The sequence below is a fragment of the Symsagittifera roscoffensis genome, chromosome 3 (genome assembly GCF_963678635.1).
Source record: "Symsagittifera roscoffensis chromosome 3, txSymRosc1.1, whole genome shotgun sequence".
Lineage (NCBI taxonomy): Eukaryota > Metazoa > Xenacoelomorpha > Acoela > Convolutidae > Symsagittifera > Symsagittifera roscoffensis.
Genome location: NC_087064.1, coordinates 6712466 through 6735812, shown reverse-complemented (window position 1 = coordinate 6735812; position 23347 = coordinate 6712466). Strand labels below are relative to the sequence as shown.

General features: G+C 36.6%; 2 protein-coding genes across 6 annotated transcripts in view; both read right to left on the bottom strand.

Moving 5' to 3' along the window:
• The window catches only part of LOC134842433 (very-long-chain (3R)-3-hydroxyacyl-CoA dehydratase hpo-8-like), a 491300-nt gene that overhangs the window by 214710 nt on the left and 253243 nt on the right, over window positions 1-23347 (bottom strand). The window lies entirely within an intron of this gene.
• LOC134842428 (probable phospholipid-transporting ATPase IIB) lies at window positions 3050-22538 on the bottom strand. Of its 4 annotated transcripts, XM_063858763.1 has the most exons (19): window positions 22140-22538; window positions 19913-20009; window positions 19063-19112; window positions 17759-17921; window positions 13383-13530; window positions 12913-13026; window positions 10546-10976; window positions 9772-9979; window positions 9385-9455; window positions 9157-9295; window positions 8870-8953; window positions 8271-8507; window positions 7779-7985; window positions 6925-7224; window positions 5963-6373; window positions 5455-5663; window positions 4876-5042; window positions 3843-4037; window positions 3050-3637 (listed from the first exon to the last, which is right to left on the bottom strand). In XM_063858763.1, the coding sequence occupies exons 2-19, from the start codon at window positions 20005-20007 to the stop codon at window positions 3495-3497; spliced, it is 3372 nt and encodes a 1123-aa protein (XP_063714833.1). In that variant the 5' UTR covers window positions 20008-20009; window positions 22140-22538; the 3' UTR covers window positions 3050-3494. The 4 variants fall into 4 exon arrangements, with proteins under 4 accessions (XP_063714833.1, XP_063714834.1, XP_063714832.1 ...); XM_063858764.1 differs by lacking the exon at window positions 19913-20009; XM_063858762.1 differs by lacking the exons at window positions 17759-17921; window positions 19063-19112; window positions 19913-20009; window positions 22140-22538 and adding exons at window positions 14480-14608; window positions 14885-15140; window positions 15219-15607.

Here is a 23347-nt window from a genome sequence, read left to right as displayed (position 1 = left end):
AAGAATTGTCGTTTCACGTGTGTGAAAAGTCGAATATGCTTGTAGAAGGAAAACGAGTCGAAACTAGATCGAGTTCAATTTTCTGAATTCTCAGCGGAACAAAAAAATTACCTAATGATCCAGTTTTGTCTAAATGAGATAACTTCACGTGCTCGTACTTAGACAGAAAAGCAAACACATTACGAGGCCAAACTGTGCATTCTGTGCATTGTAAACGGATTTCTCAACCGGCCAAAATCAGATTTGTCGCGGAATTCGCAACATTTCTACTTTTCTTTGATCTTTTTGCTGTTTTGGATTCCACAAACAATTGCTTAAACCATTGTACCGCTCAAAATCGCTCCAAAAATAGGCAAATTTGCGGAATCCGCACCTATATTAGCGGAATCCGCAACTGTATTTACGGAATCCAGAACATTTTGTGGAATCCACAAACAGATAATAAGACATGTGCATAATTGCATTGAGCTTTTGCGGAATCCGCATTTTTAGGCGGAGTCGGCAAATTGTAAGTGGATTCCGCAAATTGTAAGTGGAATCTGCAAATTTTAAGTGGATTCAGCATTTTGTTTGCGGATTCCATTTAAATTTTGTGGATTCCGCTTACCTTTTGCGGAATCCAGAACAACTAGCTATATTTACTTGTTGCGGAATTCACAACAAAACAATTAAGCCGACAAAATTTTTGTTACAGCTATTTGTACGCGGAATCCACGAAACTTTTGCAAGTGGCATCCAAATACTTTTTGGAACTTGTTAAAAGAGATCTCTGGAATCCACGAACATACAGACACAAAATTATGCGCCTATCCAGTGCACAGTTTGGTCTCGTAACTCAGTTTTTTCTCGCCTGTTTCTCTCGACACAGTGAACTTTGGAAACTGTTTAATGATGTCCGAATATTTCACTGAATTTTATAGGCTTCTAATTTAATTCCAAATACATTCACTTAAATATTTATTGATACACGTTGGAAAAAATAAAACGAAAAATATAAAATGAAACGAAATGAAAACATATGCCAACTGTTAAAGCAAAAAACAAGATACATATAATTTTAAAAACTTCAAATAACATCTTTTTGAAAAAAAAATCAGTATAAAAGACGCATACAGACTGTTAGAGCAAATAACAACGCCAGTTGAAAATGTCAAAAAACGTAACACTTTAAATTAAAATTTTTAGGTTTTTAGACGAAAATTATAAATTTCGATGATGATTTCGATTCTACATAGTAATTACATAAATTTTGAAAATTCGACTTTCAATACGCCTTCAGAAACACGATGCTTTCGAAGTTTTGATCGGTTGAAGTTAGTTCAGTCGAGAATTCCAGAGCCAAAAAAAATCCAGACAAGATTTACTTTTTATAATTACTTTTCATCCACGTTAAAACAACGTTTCTATTTTACAAAGTTTCCATGATCCTAAGTTTTACAGAAAAGAACAAAAAAAGTTGATTACGGGAAAGCCTTGTGTCCGAGTATAAAACAATTAATATTGCATGTGTCAAAAATGCTGGCGCTAACTGAAGCGTTAAAATTTAGTTAATAATTTATATAATTAAACAGGTTTGGCCGTTTGCTGTGCAAGTAGCACCGAATATTCCGACCCTAATAAAACTACCAAGAAAAATTCCTCAAATTACTGTCGTGCGTGGTGTGATGTGCGTGGTGTGATAAGCGTGGTGTGATGTGCGTGGTGGTTCGATGAGATGAGAGAACTATACACATGCGTAAAAAAGTAGTAAATTAGATTAATCGTCATGAATAAAAAAACACAACTAAATGAAAAAATCGAGAAATTTTTAGCACTATATTCTTACAAAATTTAGAGAATTTTTTTTTGTCAGCAAAGTGCCAAATAAAGCTTTTTCAACTGTTTTTTATTTCAAGAAATCATGTTTATTTTGCCTAAACGACAAATTTAACAAGTTATCATCACTTAATTTGTTAGCTTTTTTTGGTCGCAACTACACGAAAAAAAAAACTTCAAAACGTTTTTTCTCGACATTTTTGAATTTTTAAATGTTCGAATCACGACTGAAATGGCTTTAATGTATTATTTCACTCAAACCACTCAGTGCTTATTTGTGTTACCTGGTTTTACGTGGAAATCAAATAGAAGAAAAAAACTAAAAAATACCCGAATACAAGGTTCCTCCCCATTTCTCAAATGGTCGGAACAATATATTATATTTTTAACTGATCGACTTAACTTTGAATATTTTGCTTTAAACAAAAATCATGAGAACGTTCTATTTTAAAATTAAAAGAACATCTTCGCAGCCTTCTGCAAAAAAGCGACGCAAAAACAAGCGTTAAAATAGCAAAAAAAGCTCTAAGAACGTTTTAAAAACGTGAAATAAGAAGTGCAAAATAAAAGAAAATAAATTTTAATGTACCGGAATCGAAACCCAGGCCTGGAGATAACGTGTCGAACGTTCTCTCATCTAAACCACGGTCGCTTATCAATCTACAAAAACTAGCCACAAACGAAGCATATACAACAGATGCTATTTAAATTGCCTATGCTAAAATGAAAGTTTTCAAGGCGAACCCTGGAGAAAAAGCATCTCACATCCTCGCATCTGCACCACGGTCGCTTGTTAGTAAGCAAAAAAACACCACTGAAGCGGATACAACAGATGGTTTAAATTTGACAATGATATGCAGCAAAAGTACCACCAAATGAGAACATTTTTTTGCGAGTTGGGTTGGAAAAAAAATAATTAACTTCTATATCAATTTCAAAACGCATATTTCACAGCAGAAATTAGATTTTTGTATATCACTTTTCGCTGTCGACCAGCAAACAAACTCATATAAAATTCGCAAAAAAAACTGTTGTAAATTTTCATCTTTTTTGATTATTAAAAAGTGAGAAAAAATTGAGTTACTGGGTCCGGTTAAAATTTGATTTCAGCAGAATGGCCCGGAAGAAAAAAATTCCATGCTAGTAGATGGTCGTCGTAACTGAAGTACATTGCTTTTCAATGTACATCAAAAAAATCAGCTCATATGAACACTATTAGTTTGACTTCAAAAAGGAGTTATTCTCAGATTTAAATTGAACATCAGAGGAGAATTTAGAAAACACTAACATGGTATCCTTTGGCATGTCATAATTCACATTCACTTAAATAAAATTTATATATACTCTTGAGACAACACCAGGTTTAATCATAGGGGTAGCACCTATTAGAATTGAACTCAATGGCTATACCCTTCAACTTCATTCCATTGTCAAGCAGCAGAACTTTGATAAGACAGATAAACTTTATTTTTGACGGATGAACTAAGCACCGGCTACAATTAACAGATGGGAAAACGCTCAGCTGAGAGCGGGGGACGGGATCTATACCTAACAGAATTTATTGATTGGATTTATTTACAGAGGCTTAAGTTGCAAATGAATTGAAGAGACAAAAAGAAGTTCGCGGCGAAGTATTTGAGTTCATTTAAAATTTGTTTTCAAGCGTGAATTCAATTTGATCAGGTCAGTTTGGAGTAGGTTGGGGGACTGAATTTTCTGCGCAGGAGTTTCATGATATAGATGGGCATGCAGCTGACTAGGGTAAGTACCACGGTCTTCCATACAAATCCCCACGAGAGGATGAACTCACGGTTGAATGTTCCTGAAAACAAATGGAACAGTTCCTATTTTTCACCTAACACTTAACATGTTTGATCAACTGACTTAACACGCTTTATCAAGTGACAACAAAGAGACAGAAACGTTTTTGACAGAACTGAAGCGAAAACTATTAGGCTGCTAACGCACTGTTACTCTCATTTGAGCCATTACTTAAAAGGTGCGATTAATTAATTTTGTTCTCTCACCTGGTAGAACGAACATAGATGCGGCATAGGTGGCCATGCTGAACAGGAGGGATAGGACCATGACTACAGCCCATGTCTGTATGGTCAGGGCGACCATGATCAGCTCAGTGCCTATGAGTGCAGTGAAGGAGATGGCCACTATGTGTAGGAACTGCTCCTCAAACAGGATGAGTGCGCCAAACATCAACACACCGGCTGTAAAACAAAACCAAATATATACAATTAACTGGGCCTAGGAAATTAGACGACAAGAAATTAGACGACCGTAAAGAAACGGAATTTACGGACAACCAGTATTTACTCAGGCAAAACTTAAGTTAAGTCTGTAAACAAGCTTCACGCAATTTACTCGCAAGTTATTGTCTAAATTAGACAACCAATATTTACTCAGCCAAAAGATAATCTAAGTCTGTAAACAAATTTCACGCAAGTTATTGTCTAAATTTCGTTATTTTCTGATCGTCTAATTTGCTTGTCGTCTAATTTCCTAAACCCCACAATTAACACTTATCATCCAAACTTACGCACAGTTGGCAAAAAAACTGTGAGTTACTATGGAAAAATTGATTGTCCGGGCTGTTGTTGTAGTTGTCTTGGTTTTTTGTACGTTCAGACACGGATGTAGGATTTTTTCAAGGGGTTAAACTTTTGAAAACGTTTTAGTAGGTCGACCAGATTGATTTTACAAGCTTTCTCAGAACACTTTAAAGAGCATATTTTCGAAAGAAAAATTAAAATAAAACGAGTACCTCTGATAACATTTTTTCGTTGTGCGCTCTCCGCTCAAAACTATTCTATAATAACGACAAACGCGCCTTTAGAAAAATTCGGTCAGCCGATGATAGATGTTGTTAAATAGTACCAAAGAAGGATCTTTTGGGTGACCAAGGGTCAAATCCCCAATGAGGGGGACCTTCATCCGCTACTGTTTTCTTTCATAGAATCTTTAACCAAAACTGCATAATTTATTTGAATACAAAGCATTGCGAAAGATTCTCCACTGTTATTACGTGAAGACAGCCAGACAGCTGACCTTGATAGATAGATACGAGGACCCAGATGAGGAATGTCTTGAGGGTGAGGTATCTGCCTTTGAGCAGCTCCTTATACAGTTCAGGGTACATCATCGCAATCTCGGGCGTCACGTCCTGGTCGTACACGAGAGAGAACACAGGAAACATCGTGTACACTGTCGCATAGCTGAAAACGTGCATTCCAAATTATGAGTCCATCAACTAAAAACCAGTTTTAGGCAATTTTGAGACGCTATTTGCTAATTAATTTCGATTCTTTCACTTAAAACGCATAATAAGAATTATATTATATCTTATTGATCTAAAATACTGCTGAGTCTTTAAACTTTCGGATTCCTGATGTTTGTACCGATGAATCAACCCTCAGACTTTTTCAAAATTATTTCATGACCAAGAAAAATTCGTCAATGACTATGTTTATTACATGTTCGCCAAATCGCACATGCTGGACAAACCTCATAGTAGATCTTATGCTAACTTTTATTTTATTATCGAAATTGTTTTCACTGGTGTGTATCATTCTACCAACGGAATGCCCTATCAAAAATGTAGATTCAAAAGTGAAAATTGTGACCTACCCTGTGACCAGGATTCCATTATAGAGAGACACAGCTGAGAAGTAGAAGCATGCAGAGAAGATGGCCTGCATCACAGATATGATGAGGCCTCTGTGCATGACGAACTGAGCCAGAGCAGCACTCCTCTTGTAGCTGTTCCTGCCGTGCACCAGAAAAAGCCGGCCCACATGCTTGAATTGCGATATTGAGAAGTCCGCGGCTAAAGACGCCTGCAACGCAATCAGATCCATTTCAAATCCATGTTTGAAATTAGAAGTCGATCACATTTTTCGTGATTTATACATTTTTACTATTAGCTAGTGGAGTTTCTCGTCCTTTTAACAACGGAAATGCGCTGAACTTGAAAAGAAATCAAAAGTCAAAACCGCGTAAAATCAAAAGTAAATTTGAGCGTGATGAGCGTTCATCGGCTATATAACTTCACTATATCTGACTAAAAGTCTTCATTTTCTGCTTATAATGTGGAAAAAAAACACAATTAATATTCTTTAGTAGAAAAAATGCAGACCTGTTTTCCTTCTTTGCCTACAATGCCCACTCCCGCATCTGCCGCTTGGATCATGCTGACATCGTTGCCTCCGTCCCCAATAGCAGCACATCGCTTCTTGGTATGTCGCTGGATCAGCCTCACTACGTCCGCTTTCTGCGTAGGCGAACATCGGCAAATCACCACAGCCGGACACTGGACCGCCAAGTCCATGAACTCGTACTCGTAATGCTTCAGAATCAAGGTCAAACTCTCTCCCAGAACCACCAAAGCACAGTCCGTTTTCCGCCTGAAGTTGTTCAGCTCCTGATGAGCTTGCATTCGGTCGTAGACTTGGCCAATTACGTGCAAGTTCTGTCGAGGCGACACAAGACGGGAGCTCTTGGCGATGCAGCAGGCAGTTTCTAGTTTGTCACCCGTCAACATCCAAACCTAGTGTAAATCTACTGCTTAAAAACATCTTGTTTAATATCGCAGCTATCGCAGAAGTGAAATCGCTTTGGAAAAAGTAAGCAAAAACTTAATCCTCGAAAAATTAAATATCGCAAAAAAACTTCAAACTTATGTTATCTTTTTTAGTTAAAGAGAAATTGAAACAGGTGCAAAACTGCAATAATGAAAAATAACAATAGCTTAAATAATTACCAACTTGTAGAATAGAATTGATGAGGTCAGCTTAACAGGGCTTTAATATGATACAACACTTAATCCCCAATGAACTTTCCGAGGTAATCAAAATTGGCTGAAAAAAAAACGCAGACTATGCCATAGTTCCTTTCCCTCTTCGAAACAGGTCGGAGCAAAAACCTCAGAGGCCACGTGATTTGCCCAACGCATAAACTTTGCATTTTACTGTGCGACTTGCGTTGGAAAAATGGAACGATCTGACAGGTTCCCTTTAGATCGCTAAAGTATCATGCTATTTACATGATCATGCTGATACAAGTTGGCAAGAACTAGACAAAATGCTACTAGATACACACCTTGATGCCAGCATTTCGGATGGACTCCAGCGTAGGCCTCACGTCCAGTTGCAGCTTATCCTCCACTCCTGTCAACCCCACTACTTCCAGTTCATTCTCCAGGGACTCAATCACCATGCGCACTTTCAAGTTTCTCTCTTGCATGGCCAGTTTGGCCTGGTTCAGTTTGGAGGAGAAGTCCTCGTACTGATCCTTGGATAGTTGTTTCTTCGCTACCACCAGAGTTCTCAGACCTTCCCTTGCCATGTTTCCACATTCCTCGTCCAGCCAGTCAGTGTACGCACACATCGATGACATTACCTGGAAATGGATACCCGTACACATTGTGTTTAATAACTTCAAAGTTAAGAAGACGTATTAACGAGGTGAATTTCTATTCAATCTGATTTACGTTCCGAGCTTAAAGTAATAAACATAGCCAACAGACAGTTGAAAGAGAGTCAATGATCAGAAAAAAAATATATTGCTTTTTGAAAACTCTTAACAAAGAAAAGGAACTGAAATGAAAAATAAACCAACAGTCAAACCGCAAAAAAAATCATCACGACATATAAAAGAGTCTGAACTACGTTCATCGACTCTTACAAACGCAAAAGCATTTCAAAGAAAAATCAAGTTGATTTTCGATTTATCATCTTTGCGAACTCAGAAGGGACAATTTTTCTACAGGGACAAAAAAATAGAACTTTGCACGGTTTAGGGGAAGTTAAAAAAAACCAAGCAATGATTAGATTGTTGGTCGACAATTTGTAACACGCGACAATTCTACAAAATGTCGCATGTTATGAGTTGTCGCGTGTAACGAGTTTTCGCGTGTTACGAGTTGTCGCATATTTCGAATAGTCGCATGTTACCGTATCGGCTCCCTTGGAGTAGAAAGTGATCTCGCCCGTCCTTTCATTCTGCACAATGATGCCCATCCTCTTCGTCTCGGATGTGAAGGGGAACACCTCCAGAATCTTGAAGCACAGCTCCTCATCTTTGCACTTTAGTCGCATCTTCTCTATGTCTCTGTGCACTAATGGGAGACCAACCATCTCAGTCCATTTCACCAGGGCAATCTGAAATAGTTCAACGGGCTTTCCACAACTCTCCTTCTCAGCAGCTTAAGATACATGCAGTCCCACAGTAAAACTAGAAATTCCCGAATTCATAAACAAAATGAACTAAATTCGTGTTCAATTACTTCTCTGCCGATAACCAAAATATATGACTGTAATTTTAGGATACTTTATAAATCTGAATGTAATACGGTTCCAAAAACATTACAATTTTCACGCAGGTTCCGGATAGAACCAATTCGCTTCAACTCAACATGCTAAAAAGCTGTGAAAAATTGTTTCTACCTCGTCGGGACTCGAAGCCTGATATGAAACGTTGAGATTAGGTTCGAACAATCCATCCATAGCAGCTGCTCCGTTCAGTTTAGCCCCGCCTCCTTCTGCAGGCTCGTCGTCGTACACTGGTGTGACATTGTGACACAGTGAGATTGCTTTCACTGCTTCGACCAGTTTCTGGTTACCCGATGACATTTTGGAGCCTTTGATCTCCGTCGCAATAGCATCTTCAACGTCAAACCGCACCTGAAAAGTCCAACATATACTTCAAGATTATTAAAACCGATAGGAGAGTTGACATCTCACTTCCAATTCAGAAGATGACAATAAAAGCACGAAAACAGATCACGCAAAGCGGTTTAAACTCCATATATAAGCGGATTTATTTCCACTTTCCGATTTTTAGCTTGACATTTGGTAGAAACATTGTTCTGCGCAACTGCGATAGCTTCTTGGATCTCTTAAACATTTTCCTTGATTATTTTTCTTTAATATGAAGAATTGCCACAAAGTGGAATCCAATATCTCAAGGCAAATACATACAAGTCCAAAGCTTCTGTCTTCATGCATTTTCTGTGTCATATTGAGTCTATGAATAACTTAGTTACCTCTGAGAAAGAGTCGCTACTCAGACAGAGGTTACCCAAGTGCAACTTCTTGAACACCATCTCGTTCTGGGTCAGGGTTCCCGTCTGAAAAAGAACAACTAATGCCATCATAAAGCATATCAACAAGATCAGTCCATTTATGCAGCAATTTTGTTGCTGCTGTAAATGGAACTAAGCTTCTATAACATTGTGCTTCTCTTTTAGCTAAGGTCACACCACTCAACTCATAAAAGAGTTCAGGCGTTAAGCAAGTCATTTCTCCATGAGGACGTCTCGAAAGTACTAACCTTATCGCTGAGCAAGTAACTGATTCGTCCCAGCTCTTCTGGGATAGTGGTGCTCCTGACCACTGTCTCTGGTATGTGCTTGTCTGTCTGCATGAACCACGAGTACACCAGCTTACCCATGTCAAGATTCATTCGCAAACTACAATACGTTAATATTATTTTCATTTAAAATGAAAAAAAAAACACTTCAATGGGAAATATGATTGGATTGATTTCTTCATATCGAACCTGATCGGAATGATTGATGAGAGGAGAATCATGAATCTGAATAAGTAGATGTACCATTGGCCCTCGAAGCTCTAAACAGAAACCAAGAAATATTACGTGAACTAGGTCACTCATTTTCCTTTCGACTCCTTAAATTGACTGCGAGAAAATCTTGCTTCATTTTTTCTATCCAAAACCTGATGTGCGTTCAAGTAGTGCTGAATAATATTGGTCCACAACCATCTCTATTCAGCAGATAAATAGCTCGAGGCAGGAAAAGATTCGAAAGATATAGACTTTAGTTTGAAAAACCATCCCTCCTTCACAAAAATGCTTGATCCGACCCGACTTATCACCATTATTAGTTCATGCTCGATTTGAGCGAATGAATCGAAGTTTCTGGCGTACCTTCAGTATCATGAGTGCGATTGTTAACCCCAGGAGGAATATGAAGAGGAGCTTGGTGAGGAAGTTGACTTCGTTGTCCAGGAGTCCCACTTTGCTCTGGGGCTGACTGGTGTTCATCACACTCCTCGTGTCTGTGCCAGTGTACACCACACACCCGGTGGCACTCCCGCTCGCCACCACCGTATTGCTCCACATTGTGTTCTCCATGCTACCACACAACAATATGTTTTCATCAGTTATGTACCAATTGAGAGAGATGTTGCACAAAAATACCACAAGTTTCGGACTAGTCTTAAAAAACACAAAATGATTTTTAAGAACTTGGCGCAAACAAACTCCAAAAATTAACTTTAATCGAGTAAAACTAAGTTATCACGGCTTAAATTAAGCATAAATAAGCTATTTTAAGCCTGCTAGCTCACCTTATAAACTCGAAATTAGATCAAAACTTTCAAAAGGGTGTTCTCGACACTGAAAGGGCTTTAATATGATATATCACTCGAAACTTTCCGATGATTACTTGTGGACCTGATTTTGGGAAGAAAACAAAAAGAAAGAAAAAAGAAAAAAAAGACACGCGAATACAAAGTTCCTCCCCATTTTTCAATGGTCGGAACAACAACTTCAATCCTTCAAACAGCTTTAAAAAAAACTGAAACGACTTAACCAGAACAAGCGACAACGCACTTCATTTATTAACGCAAAGCTACTCACAGCCTTGTAACTGCATAGCTTCATGTTTTGAAAGTCAAATTCTACACAATTTTGCCTTACCTCAAAGATACTTCTTCCTTTCCCTGATGTCCATTAATGGTAAATGTTCCGATGAAGGAGTAAATATCCATGTGAGGCTTATCCGCATAAATAAACGCGTTAATTGAGAACAAATCGCTGTCATTCTCTAGTCTCTGCGTGCACGGCACAGCCACACGCAATTTCCAGTCTGTTTCACCGTCTAACTGATCTGTTCTTATGAAACACGTTCCTTGAGCCTCTGTTGTCCGGAGCAGCACCAGATCTGCTGGAACCCTCTGGTTTTTATCTAGCTGGATGATGTCCCCCACTTGAATTTTGGAACTGGGTATTTTGACCACTCCTTCGTTCGTCACTTTCTTGTACATAGTTGAGTTGACTTCTTTGTCTCTTGAAAAGCGTCTGAAGTCGTCGATTGCCTCTCTTACCATCGTTACCATTAGAACAAATGCCTGAAAGATTAGAACAAAAGTCTGACACTTGTTTAACGTATTTTTAAGTCAGAACAGTCGGACACTTGTTTAACGTATTTTAAACTCGGTATGCAGGGAACTTTAAAAGCGCAAGTTGCAAAGGATGAGCACGCGTGACAAAAGCGATTCGGTTAAAGCTTTACAAAACTGGTCAAAATGTCATTTTAAGTCTTTTTTGTTGTGTGAACTTGCCTGCAACGCAGAAACCTCACAAAATCAATTTGGTCGACTAAAAAAACAACGAAACATTTTCTAAAATTTCTACCCCATTCTAGATCTTAGATCCGGCCCTATTAGATTCTCAATTACAAAAATAAGGTTAGCTTGCTAGTTCTTTTGCAAGTGCAGCATGTAATTACAACTTACGAAATTATAGCCAACTGACAGTTGGAAAAGAGTAATGAACGCAAGGAAACTGAAAAAAAACCGACTTGTTTTTCAAAAATCTTTTAAACTACGAATAAAAAATTAGATGGCCTCAAAGCTTTTTGAATTTGTAGAACATTTTATGATGTACACTTTTTTGTTTAAATAAGTTAAACCGATTCATAAGTAAAATTTTTATTTCGCTGGGAAATCTGATACTTAATTTACATTTTCAAAATTAAGCCGATCAGGTTTTTCGTGACCTTTACAATTTTGCTGTTCGGTAGTGGAGTTTGCCTTCCTTACAACAATATAAATGCACTGAACTTAGAAAAATCACAAGTCAAACAGCCAAAAATCAAAATTGAGCGTGAACAAATTTGAAGACTTTTTCCTGAAAAAAAAATCAGCAAGACCTATATAAGAGTCTTCACTACGTTCATTACTCTTAATATTAAACATTTGGAAAAATGATTCCAATGGTAAAAACTATCGTAAAACGCGTCAAGTCTTTTGATCTGGGTGGTTTAGCTGTGGCATATAAAATATAGAAATCTAAAAAATTAATTAACATGAAATGTAAGCGAAACTTGATGTCTCAAATGACATTCAAATGTTGAAAAATGTGAGAAAAAACAATCACCAGCGCTTAATAAATTTTCAGAAACAGGGCCAACAAACAGTTGGAAAAATTTCATTAAACTAGAAAAGATTTCGCAACAACTTTCCAAAGCCCACAAAGTCAAAGTCAGTCAGGTTTAGCTTTGGCGATTTAAAAAGGTAATTTGTTTTCAAGAAGCCAGAGAAACGCACAAAATTAAACATTGGGCGTGATCAGTTCTTGGACTTTTTCAGAAAAAAAAACAATGCGACCTTCAGAAAAAAACCAATGCGAAGATTGGAAAAGAGTAATGAACGCAAGTAAACATATAAAACACTGACTTTCTTGAAAAAACCTTAACTTTCAAATTCAAAGAAAAAAATAGATGCCCTTTAAGCTCTTTGCAATTCTAGAACCAATTATGACTGGCGCTTTTTTGATAACATGAACCCAACTAGAGAAAACTGGATCAACAGGTTAAGTTTTTATTCCGCTGGAATTCTAAAAGTAAATATTCACTTTCGAAACTAGAAATTGTTCACGTTTTTTTTGCGCCATTTCCATATTCGTGTTTGGATAATGCTATTTACGTCACTTTCAGCAGATGAATTTCAATTGAACTCAAAAAGTGCATTATAGCTAAGTGCATCAATATTTCAAGACTTCCTGAAAAAAAAATCAGCAAGACCTATATAAGAGCCTTCACTACGTTCATTACTCTTAATCAGCCGATATATAAACCAGCCGAAGTATCAACCAGCCGAAAATACGCAGTTGTTATTATGTTACAATTATGTAACATTTACGAAAATCATGCAAATTTTATTCATATGATGTAATCTTTCGTTTCGGTTGTTTTATATACGTTGCGCATTTTCGGTTGGTAGCTGCGTCGGCTGGTTTATTTACTCTCGGTTTGGCATTGAACGCAGACTAAAATAGACTCACCAGTGGTCCCCAGTACGTGAAGAGATAGTTGACTTTGAGCTGGGGCACAAACTGTGTCAGTGCGATGATGAGGAAATAGAGATTAAGGAAGAATTTGAACTGTTCGTAGAGCACCTGAAACGAAACACAAACGTCAAATCATATTTATAAGCTAATTCTTACAAATGCACAAATATTAATCACTGCAAAGATTAGAGTTTCTGTCTTCTAATTTCAAACAATTTAGGTATGAGAAACAAAACCAACTTGAGTTTTTCAATTCGAATTTCACGAGCGTTTAAGCAGAACATATCGATCAAAATTTAAGCACCTCAAGTTTGGAGATTTAAAATTTTACACTGAAATTAGTTACGATTATCCATTTTTAGATGGAGAGTGTTTTGCATGAACAAGAAAAAAAAAGAAATCAAAAATAGTTTTGCGATTGGTTTTTTAATGTCTGCAACACCTGGTGATCTCAATCTACTCACAATAGGGATGAAGGTGATGACTGAGTACTTCTGGTTGCGCAGTTTGTTCCTCGAGTATTTGGCATTGGGATCTGGCCGACCAAGCACCACTGTGCGAGACTTCTTCGGTTTTGGGGGACACATCTTTCGGACAGTGGCTCCGCAGGCACTGAAACAAAATTTATGGAGTTTCTCTAGAGAACTCTTGCCTACAAAGAACTACAATGTTTGCTCCCAATGATTCATTCAACCTGTTGGTAAGCTCCTTTCCCTTTGTCCCAAGTGAATTAGTGTGGATAATAAATATAAATAGAAACTACTTCATCGATGATATTATCATAGTTACTTAGATAGTTGATACTTTTTTATGTATGTGATTACAAGTATCTATATCAAATCCATTTAGATTGCAGGGCCCTATACGTATACTTTTTAGCAGAGATTTCAAATCTTGTAAAATAAAACAAAAAACAGGATGTGAAGAAAAAATAAAGCAATGACAAGTAACCAGGTAAAATCATACTTTGACTTGCAACGCTGCAAAATATCACAGGCTGCACTAAAAACATGCTGTAAGAAGCTATGGCAGGTAATCTTCAAAAACCCATCTTCAAAAACCCATGATATTTCAAACAATTTAACGAGATACCATCGTTATTGACACATCTCAATTCCTCATCTCAACAGAACAAACAAGACGAAGTAAATAAGTTTTCAAACGTATAGGGACGTCCCTACAGTCACTGTTTATAAAACAGATTATAATTTTTCTATAAAGTGATTCGACTCGATAGACTATTTCCTAAGATTGCATAGATTAGAGGAAAAGGAAAGCGAAGAACACTTCGAAACAAAAATCTGCCCCTCAGATGCTTCGAAAAACCAACAAACCTTAAGCGGATAAAACATTCACTCGAATGTGGTACATTTTTCAAACGAAATATCTAGTGATACATATCATTGAATCAATCCCATTTAACAGTTGAATAAAATAAACAGATAACTTAAAACCAGATTCTGATTGTGATAATATCTCGAGAAAACGAATAACGCTTCGATCGATTCTGATTGCACTCGATAACATTCAATTTGAAGACTTGTCTCGGAGGTCGACTAACTCCACACATGGTGTATCTGAGTCTCGAGGATTTCCCTTCCTGCCTGCTTTGATGAGGAAGGACCGATCGTCAAAGGCAGTCTCATCCTCTTCCTCATCACTCATTCCCCCACAGCAACAACCACAGCACCTAACAACCATCATCCGCTTTCAATCTTGGCCGACATACATTTTGAACCTCAAACATTATTGACGGCTTTTTGGTTAAATTCTGTTACAACATTCGGATGACATGAAGATATTACCATTCCAAAACTTTCTTCATTTTGGCCACAAGATTTATCGTTTGTCTTAATATCTTGTCAGGATGATATTTCTATACCATGTCATCTCAAAACCAAAATTATCTCAAAAAGCCATCAATAATTAAGAGGTATGCTACTACTTGATGAAATAAAAAGGATACCCTGTTTTTAGCTTCTTGGATTTAGACTCCGAGTCCTCCTTTTCCTTGTAATGCTCCTCTGAGCTTCCTGCGTCTTTTTCACTAGACCTGTACCTCAAAGCCGATTCTTTGTTGCTTATTCGCTGAGCCGATAGCGAATTTGATGCCAAGGGAGCTTCAGATTCAAATGAGTTTTGTGAGTAAAACGGAACAGCTAAGGGTTGAGTTCGCACTGCGCGATTCAGTTGATCTCTTGATAAGGAATCAGATCTGGGCTCTAAAATCCATTGACTATTTATCATCAATTAGAAAAAAAAATTATTAATTCAGTAGTTTCCAGATATGCAGCGCTTACTGAATGCATCGTAGCTTTTCACAGGAGGTCGGCTCATTGATTTGTCACGACAGTGATTGAACGATCTTCACGAAATTTGGCAAAATGAAAGTCCATAAGCATTACTGGCCTCAACGCTTTTATATCAACACGTTCGTCGTAGGTTTGCAAAAGCGTTTGAACCAATTATCATAACCCAATTGGTATTGAACAAGTTGCTTTGGAGTAAACCAACAAGTATTTACCATCCAATACTTTGCCAATAAACCAGTATTGAAATTGAATATTAAATATGCCAACATTGAAATAGATTGTCAATATGCCAACATGAACTTAGGAATTGCGTGGTAAATCTGCGCCACTATATAATGACATGTCCAGTAACGCAAAACCAAAGAACATCAAGTTTGACAAAAAGCTACACATTGCAACTTCACATTGGCTTCAATTTCTTAAAACTAAGATTTATTGTAGATGCAACATGTTACATGAAGATTATTGAACCAATAAACGGCAGTAGCAACAAAAACGGCACACTTTCCACAAATTTAACCATTTTGATCAAAAGCAAAACTAAATTCATACGAGAAAAGAAAACAACTTCGAAAATTAACTAAGAAATATAAAGAAAATTCAATAAAAAAGAAAAGAAGAAACAACGAAGACCAGATACAAGTTGACAAAATTGTGCACTAAAAGATGAAAACGAGAGAAACTTCGGTTACACTTCACTTAACTTATAAGTAAATATTTACCGACCTCTTTTTGACTACAATATCAACTGAGGTTGTTTAATGAAGACGATCATTTTAGCTTTTCTTGAAGATCAGAAATATTTTTGTCATTAAGGCTTTAAGGACAGTCTGAAATAGAGCAAAAAATCTATTTTGGCACAAAAGTATTTTGGACACTAAAATTGACCGATCCATGTCAATTGCTGTGTTTTGGGCTTCATTTACGCTTAAAGTTTAAAAAAATGCGGTAAGTCAAAATAATGTCGCATTCGTTTAAGTTCGTATGAAAAGCAATCCCAGTGCACAATCAGAAGATCACAATACAATTAGAGGCTCAGAGTTTTTCGCCTGAATGCGGATGATGAAGATACCCAACCCCAAATAGTAACAAGTTTGCAAAAATAACAAATACAAGATTGATTATTAAGATTTTTCAATTTACCCACAAGGGAAAGGACCAAATTACGAGCTGATCAAATCATAAAAAAGAGACGCAGCAAGAAAGAAACAATTCCGAGATGTGGCAACTAAACCGATATAAGATAAGCTGACAAAAAATGGGCCCAAAATTTTATTTCAAACAACATATTTCCCGTTTGAAAAAAAAACAAGTCATGGCCAGATTCAAACCCGTGACATTTACCGTCCCAGGCAAATTCGCTACCTCCACGCTGTGGGCCCGGAACACAAATTTGATATAATTATGAAAAATGTACCACTACAAATGAGTACAGATAAGTCCTGTGAACTAAACTATTTACGAAAAAAATCTAGCACAGGATTGCAATACTCTTGCTTATAGCAAGCGTAAAAATATATTTCACCTGTGATCATGTACCATAAAGTTATGGGGGTTAAAATATTGCTAATTGGGAACAATTAATTAGCGATATTTTTCGTGCTATTAACACATAAGCCAAGATTTAATCCGTCTTAAAAATCGTGTCAAATTGAATTGAGGCACGCTATTTCGTCCATTTAATACTTTTCTATATGCGAAATATATCACGTTGTAGTTTACATAGCTTGTGAGGGGATAATTTACAAAATCTCTTTTGAATTTTTTTATTTTGAAAATTTCATCAGTTTTTCTTAAAGCGACTACTACTCCATAAACCTTAAAAGTCAGTCGAAACATTCAAGGCTTGTTGTTCCGACCATTTGAAAAATGGGGAGGAATTTTGTATTCGGGTGTTTTAGTTTTTTCTTTTCTTTAATTTCCACGCAAAATCATGTACCACAAATAATCATCGAATGGCTCGAGTGATACAGCAAATTGAAGTACTTCCAGTCGTGATTCGAACATTAAAAAAAATTCAAAAGTATCGCAGTTACGAGACAAACTGGTTTAAAGTTTTTTTGTTCTGACTTCAATTTCGATCAAATAAAGCATGCGAGCAGGTTTACAACAGCTTATTTGGCTTAACTTAGGCTCTTAAAACTTAGTTTTACGCAAGAAAAATTAGTTATTGGAGTTTTTAGTGCCTTTTGGGATTAAAACTTCAGAAAATTAAAAATTATCTGATAAAAAATTTGCAACTCTTTTTTAAATTTTTTTCTAGTCGTTTTCCGACCAAAACTATTGTTCAATATGCCTATATTACTATGACTGCCAAAAATGCCTACATTCTTAATTTATGTCAGACCCTTTTATCACACCATACAGAAAAAAACTACACAAATTTGAAAAAAAAAACTTTTTTTTGTAGCTTTTTAGAGACTATGGTCGAAACATTCTGTGCAACTTGCACATTAAACGGCTATCCTAGTTTTAATTAAAAAAAGTCTATCGAGAAAATAAAAGGAGTTTGGTGTTTGTGTACTAACTTGAGTGCGTATGGTATGCAGTTGCAGTCGATGCAGCCCACAATGCAGTCTGTGCACTTCTCCTTGCACCTGTTGTCGTCCCTCCTCTCCACGAGCCCCGCCCTCTCTGAGCTGCCCACAAACTCACCCCCACCCCCACTCATTCCACCAGACGACATCACGTCTAAGCAGAGACTAATTTTAATCAGAGGCAAAGAGGAGCTTCGCGACATTTGCAATACAACAGCAGTAACATTGCATTACAAGATAGTGAATAGAAAAAGAGACGGAAAAATTCGGTTGAAAATTTACTTGAAAACAGTCTAATTTTCACACTTTTGTCTCAGAAAAAATTCATAAACGACCTTAAAAAGCATTTCGAAACAATTACCGAGCGGTAATTTAGCAATAAAAATTGGGTCGAACCCCATTAAGCCGAAAACAAAACTGTTGTCAAAAAAGTTTTTAGCTATTAAGTTTTGAAACTCACTTTTTACGAATCATCCCCCCTAAAACACAAAAAGCATGAAAAATTATTTTGCCTACGAAATTAGTTTTCGTTCGGTAAAGTTTTCTCGGCCTAAATGACTATTTCTCATATAACAAACGTTCCAAAATCGAATTACTCGCTCGAAATCAGACTGAAAATCAAAAATTTCAAAACACTTTTTCTCAACACCGGTACAACTGTTTGAAATTTTTAAATTGTCCGAAATTGAAATATTTTTTGAACATTTTTCAACTTTTGAATTTCGAAAAAATATCACATCAATTTCAAGAATAGCTTATGGTGGACAGTTTCCCAAATTTATCCTATTAAGAGAAAACTGGATCAATAAAATAAGTGATTTTCTATTCCGCCGGGGAAACTCCTCTTTCTATCACCTAATACTTCACCTTTTTATCAGGAGCAAAAACATTCGAACAAGATCTGGGGAAAATTGCTTCCAAAAAATGTTGACTGAAAAGTTTGCTGGAAAATTGATCACAATACACTGATAATTAACTGCAAGGTTATGCTTTTGATAACAACTTTTTAAGTTTTGTCAAGATTAAATGTCAGTCAACTTTTGAATTGACCACTTTACTTTTCACAGCTTGTTCAAAAAAGTTTCTCTATGCCAATTGGGTATTATGCCACTTGAGACCTTATTAATTTTGACTTTTTCGTGAACAACGAAAACAAAAAATCACCACGGTGACCTATATAATTAAAATCTATTTCCAGTTCTTTTTCACTTAATGACGGCTTCCATAATCATGAGTCGATTTCTCGGAATTGCGGAAAGAATCAGAAGCATGATATGAAAAGAAAGATAACATACGCAAGAGGCTTTCAGTAGAGTTGGAGAAAGGAGTCTCAATCACGTCTAGACTGAAACAACAGACCATGTTAAGCTGAAGAGTTAATGAAGAGCGGAAGTTAAGAAGTGAAATCAGGTGAACACTCAAATTACAACAGTTACATTCATTACATGTTCAGTAACACGAAGCAAAGATGAGATTCGTTGAGTTAAGGTGCGGATCTAGGATTTTCTTGACTGGGGGGGGGGAAGACTTTAGAAAACTTAGTTTACTTTTTTTTAGGTCGAACAAATTATTTCGAGCTCTCCCAAATCACTATAAAGACCCTATTTAGACCAAATTTCCTGAAAGTTTTAGAAAAAACGCCGAAAATAGCGTTTTTTTCGGCGCGCGCTCCCCCTTCAAAATTAGTATATATTGGCGGCAAATACGCCTTTAGAAAAAAATTAGGACCAGCCAGTCAAAGATTGATATCTCAAAATAGTACAAAGGGGGGTCTCTTTGAGTCGGCCGAGGGTCGAATCCTTGAGGGGGGCTAAATCCACTACTGGTTGAGTTAAAATTTTTCGTATACACTCTTTCAGGGAATTCTAATTGATTCGATACTGGACAGTTTTGGAATACATTTTGAAATCCCACTGAAATTTACTTACTGAAACTTTTCTAGGATTACGCAATATACATGACAGAATGAATGAAAGGCTTTCTTTTGTCGGATGTTATTTCGCGCCAAAAAATGAAAAACAGCGTATCGAAAAGAAACATAAAAATTCATGAATTGATGTAATCAATTTATCGAAAAGATAAAGATTCAGTTGATTGTAATCATCAATCATATGGACATGGTGATGATTTTCAGATCACATTTACTGTGAGTCGGACGGTTTAGCCGAGCGGACATAATGATAATTCTCCGTCAGTTCCGAATCACTGTTCAGACTTAATTCAGATTGGACGAGCAGCATGCCTAAAATCCCGAATCCAATTGTGCTGGATTTAAATTTGGTGGTTTAAACATTACAACATTGACAAAAAAAAGATCCACAAACCAGAATTCATAAAACCCGAAACACTTACAGACGTCCTCTAGTTCTCATTCGAGATCAATCGATTTTCTAAAATCTGTTCCAAAAGAAACCGTGATTTCTGAAAATTCGATATATGAACGGCACAGATAAATAAGAGAAGCCGATTTCTGTGCATAAAATCTAGAATGTTCCAAAAACGGTAATTATTTTTTAAAACAAATAAAAAGATCAAAATATTCAAAAAATTGTAATTTTTGGGACGCAGCAGTGGATTGAAATCCAGCTAGCAATAAATAAATGAACCGATTTAAAATATGAATAAAACCCTCCAAATATTGGCTTGGATTACGCTAGTGAAAATCAGTTGAGAAATCAGTCTGAAAAACAGACAAGGTTGAAGCTTCAAAAAACAACTGACACGTATAACTTGTAAATGGACAGGGCGACAATTCGTAACAGTCGACAATTCGTAACAGGCGACAATTCGTAACAAGCGACAAATCGTAACAAGGCATTGGCAAGTAGAATATACTTGCTCCGCTGCGCTTACATCCAGCACGAGAGGAATATTGCGCGTGAATCAGTGTTCCCCTTTATTTTACTGTTACGAAATGTCGCTTGTTACGAATTGTCGCCTGATACGAATTGTCACTTGTTACGAATTGTCGCCTCACGTCGTAAATGCATGAAAACGTTATTTTGCTGATATCAGAGATATCAATAAAACCTACAGCTTCAACTTGTCTATGAAAAAATCGATACAAAGAAGCGATGAGAAACTTCGCACTACTTGTCATACAATATGTATATTAGACCGAAACAAGATGTTGTGTCATCAAAAATTGTACCAACTCCAAAAAAAATCTGCAGAAAAAACACTTACTTAAAACAACCATTTAAGGAAATGTACTTTAATAATTCAACGATCTGTGTATCATACATAACTCTGCACCGCAATTGTCTAAAAAAAACAATAAAAATGCGTTCACCAAAATTTTAAGTCTCAACAAAACAATCCAAAAGCAAAGTGAAATCATAAAGCTAGTAAATGACAAAAAACTGGGCAGCAAAACGAATAGAGATATTGAAAAACGAAGTTATTTCAGGGCTTGGTGTTCGAATTCTATTCATACACAGAGGCGAAGCAGAGCTTCGCGCCACTTTCGATACATCACAATTTAGGCATTCCACGCTAGCAGACAGAAAATAAAATTTTACACATTTTTACACGTGTCTCGGCCAAAGCAGTTCACATTGAAGAAATTATGTCTTGAAACACAACTGCCAACATTAAAATGGCCTTCAGAAAAAAAGAGGTAACTAAGCCAACAAAACTAAGGTGGACGCCCATTGAGCAGAAATTATAATGGTATGGGAACCAAGCCGACAAAAATAAACAGACGCACGATAGTCCGAAAAAGTACAAAAATTCCAGTTTGCACAAAAAAGGACCCGGCTGGATTCGAACCCCAAGACTTTGCCATCTTAAGCTGTTATTTTACTTCTACGCCGGAGGGTGGATTGGATTTGAATGTATAATTACCAAGCGGTAACAAAGCCGAAAATACCTGAGCAGAAACCCTAAATTATAGGCCGAACTTTTTTTTGATCCGGAATATATAGCGTTTGAAAAAAAACCTGGTTCTTGTCAGGCTCCAGCAGAACCTTTGCCGTCCCAGGCGTATTCGTTACCACTAGGCTAAGTGTGCAAGAGACGCTACAAAGTTTGAATTCATTATGAAGCAAGGTACATCAAGAGTCCAATGAGTCCTGTGGACTAAGTTGTTTACGGGAAAAAAGGGTAATAACCTTTAGATTTCATGCAGCGAAATTTCGCTTTACTGCACCAACCAAAATACAAGCTAATTGTCGCATAAATGTTGACAAAAATATGCGGCTCTGGCAGGAGAAAAAGACTTTACCTTGTGGCACGGCGCTCGCAAGATCATTCGTGTTATCATAATAAATGCCTGTCATTTCAAACTTAGGCTTCGAAAAAACCATTAGTTTAAATATATTAGAAATCGCACGCCTACACGTAGAGTTGGATTGTAAATAATTTAACTAACCTCTGGAATTGACTGTACTTGATATCCCTGTGAGTTCCGTAACTGCGTTCCTTCTTGGACGCTCGCAAAAAGCTCATACAACAAGTGCCAAGTGCAAACAGTCAGAGATCTGTATCATATACTCCGCCAACTGCCAGTCGTCCCACTCCAAATAATAACTGGATAATAATTGATTTCAAACTCTATCCAAAACAATTGTAAACGTTTATTCCGTAACTAGTTGAATGCAAACATTCAGTTCATGATCAAGTCGCGCGGTAGCTTTTTTCAAACAGGATTTATATTGATCGTTTTCGTTCAGTATTCAAATATTCAGAAGAAAATAGCTGCTCTTCAAATTCAATTCACATTTCCACATTATCGGATCCCATTATAGAAAGCACGAGCACCATATGGCTCTGAAAAATAAACAGTAGTAAAACAATTTTCACTAGCATATAAAAAGTGTCTTGTCAAAAACTGGTTATTCAGCGTTTGGAACAGACTCAAAACATGGACTGAGATTTATTAATTGACATGGAATGGTAAAAATGCTTCAAAAATAGACATCAGTTTTAAATAGCAGGCGAGATAAAAACCAAAAATTTTCATCGAATTTTTTTTTTTCAAATTCTAGCACTTCAAACTTACTTACATTTCATACGCATTTTAATTGGTATTTGAAATAGTGCTGTTCGAGATTCCCTTTCCTGTATCGTTTTTGATCTCGCAAAAACTTTATAAATATACATCGATTATTTATCATTAGTGCTTCAGATATCAATTCTCATAAGTGCTTCTAAATAACAAACAGGCTTCAATCATCACTATACACATCTAAGCTGAAGTTTTTTTCAAATGAAGAATCTACGAGTTTTCCGAAAAGAAGTATTACGTAAGAATAGAATAGGAGAGAACAATGCATATCAGTTGTAATGGGTGACATTTCGCATACTACTTACATAACTAATAAAGATCATTTGACCCACTTAAAACTAACTTGGTGTCGCAACTGATTTCTTAAAAATCAATTATGTTGAACCTTGGTTTATTCTTCGTTTCTTTTTGGGTAATCAAAAGCAATACTACAACCGCTTTGCTGTAGAAAGTTCACAAAATGACAAGATAGAATAAGACGCGGTTGCATAACAAATTATCCCAAGTGTCGTTATTCATTATAACTAGACATGAGACATTAATATAGAGTTATACGCCAAAATATTACATGT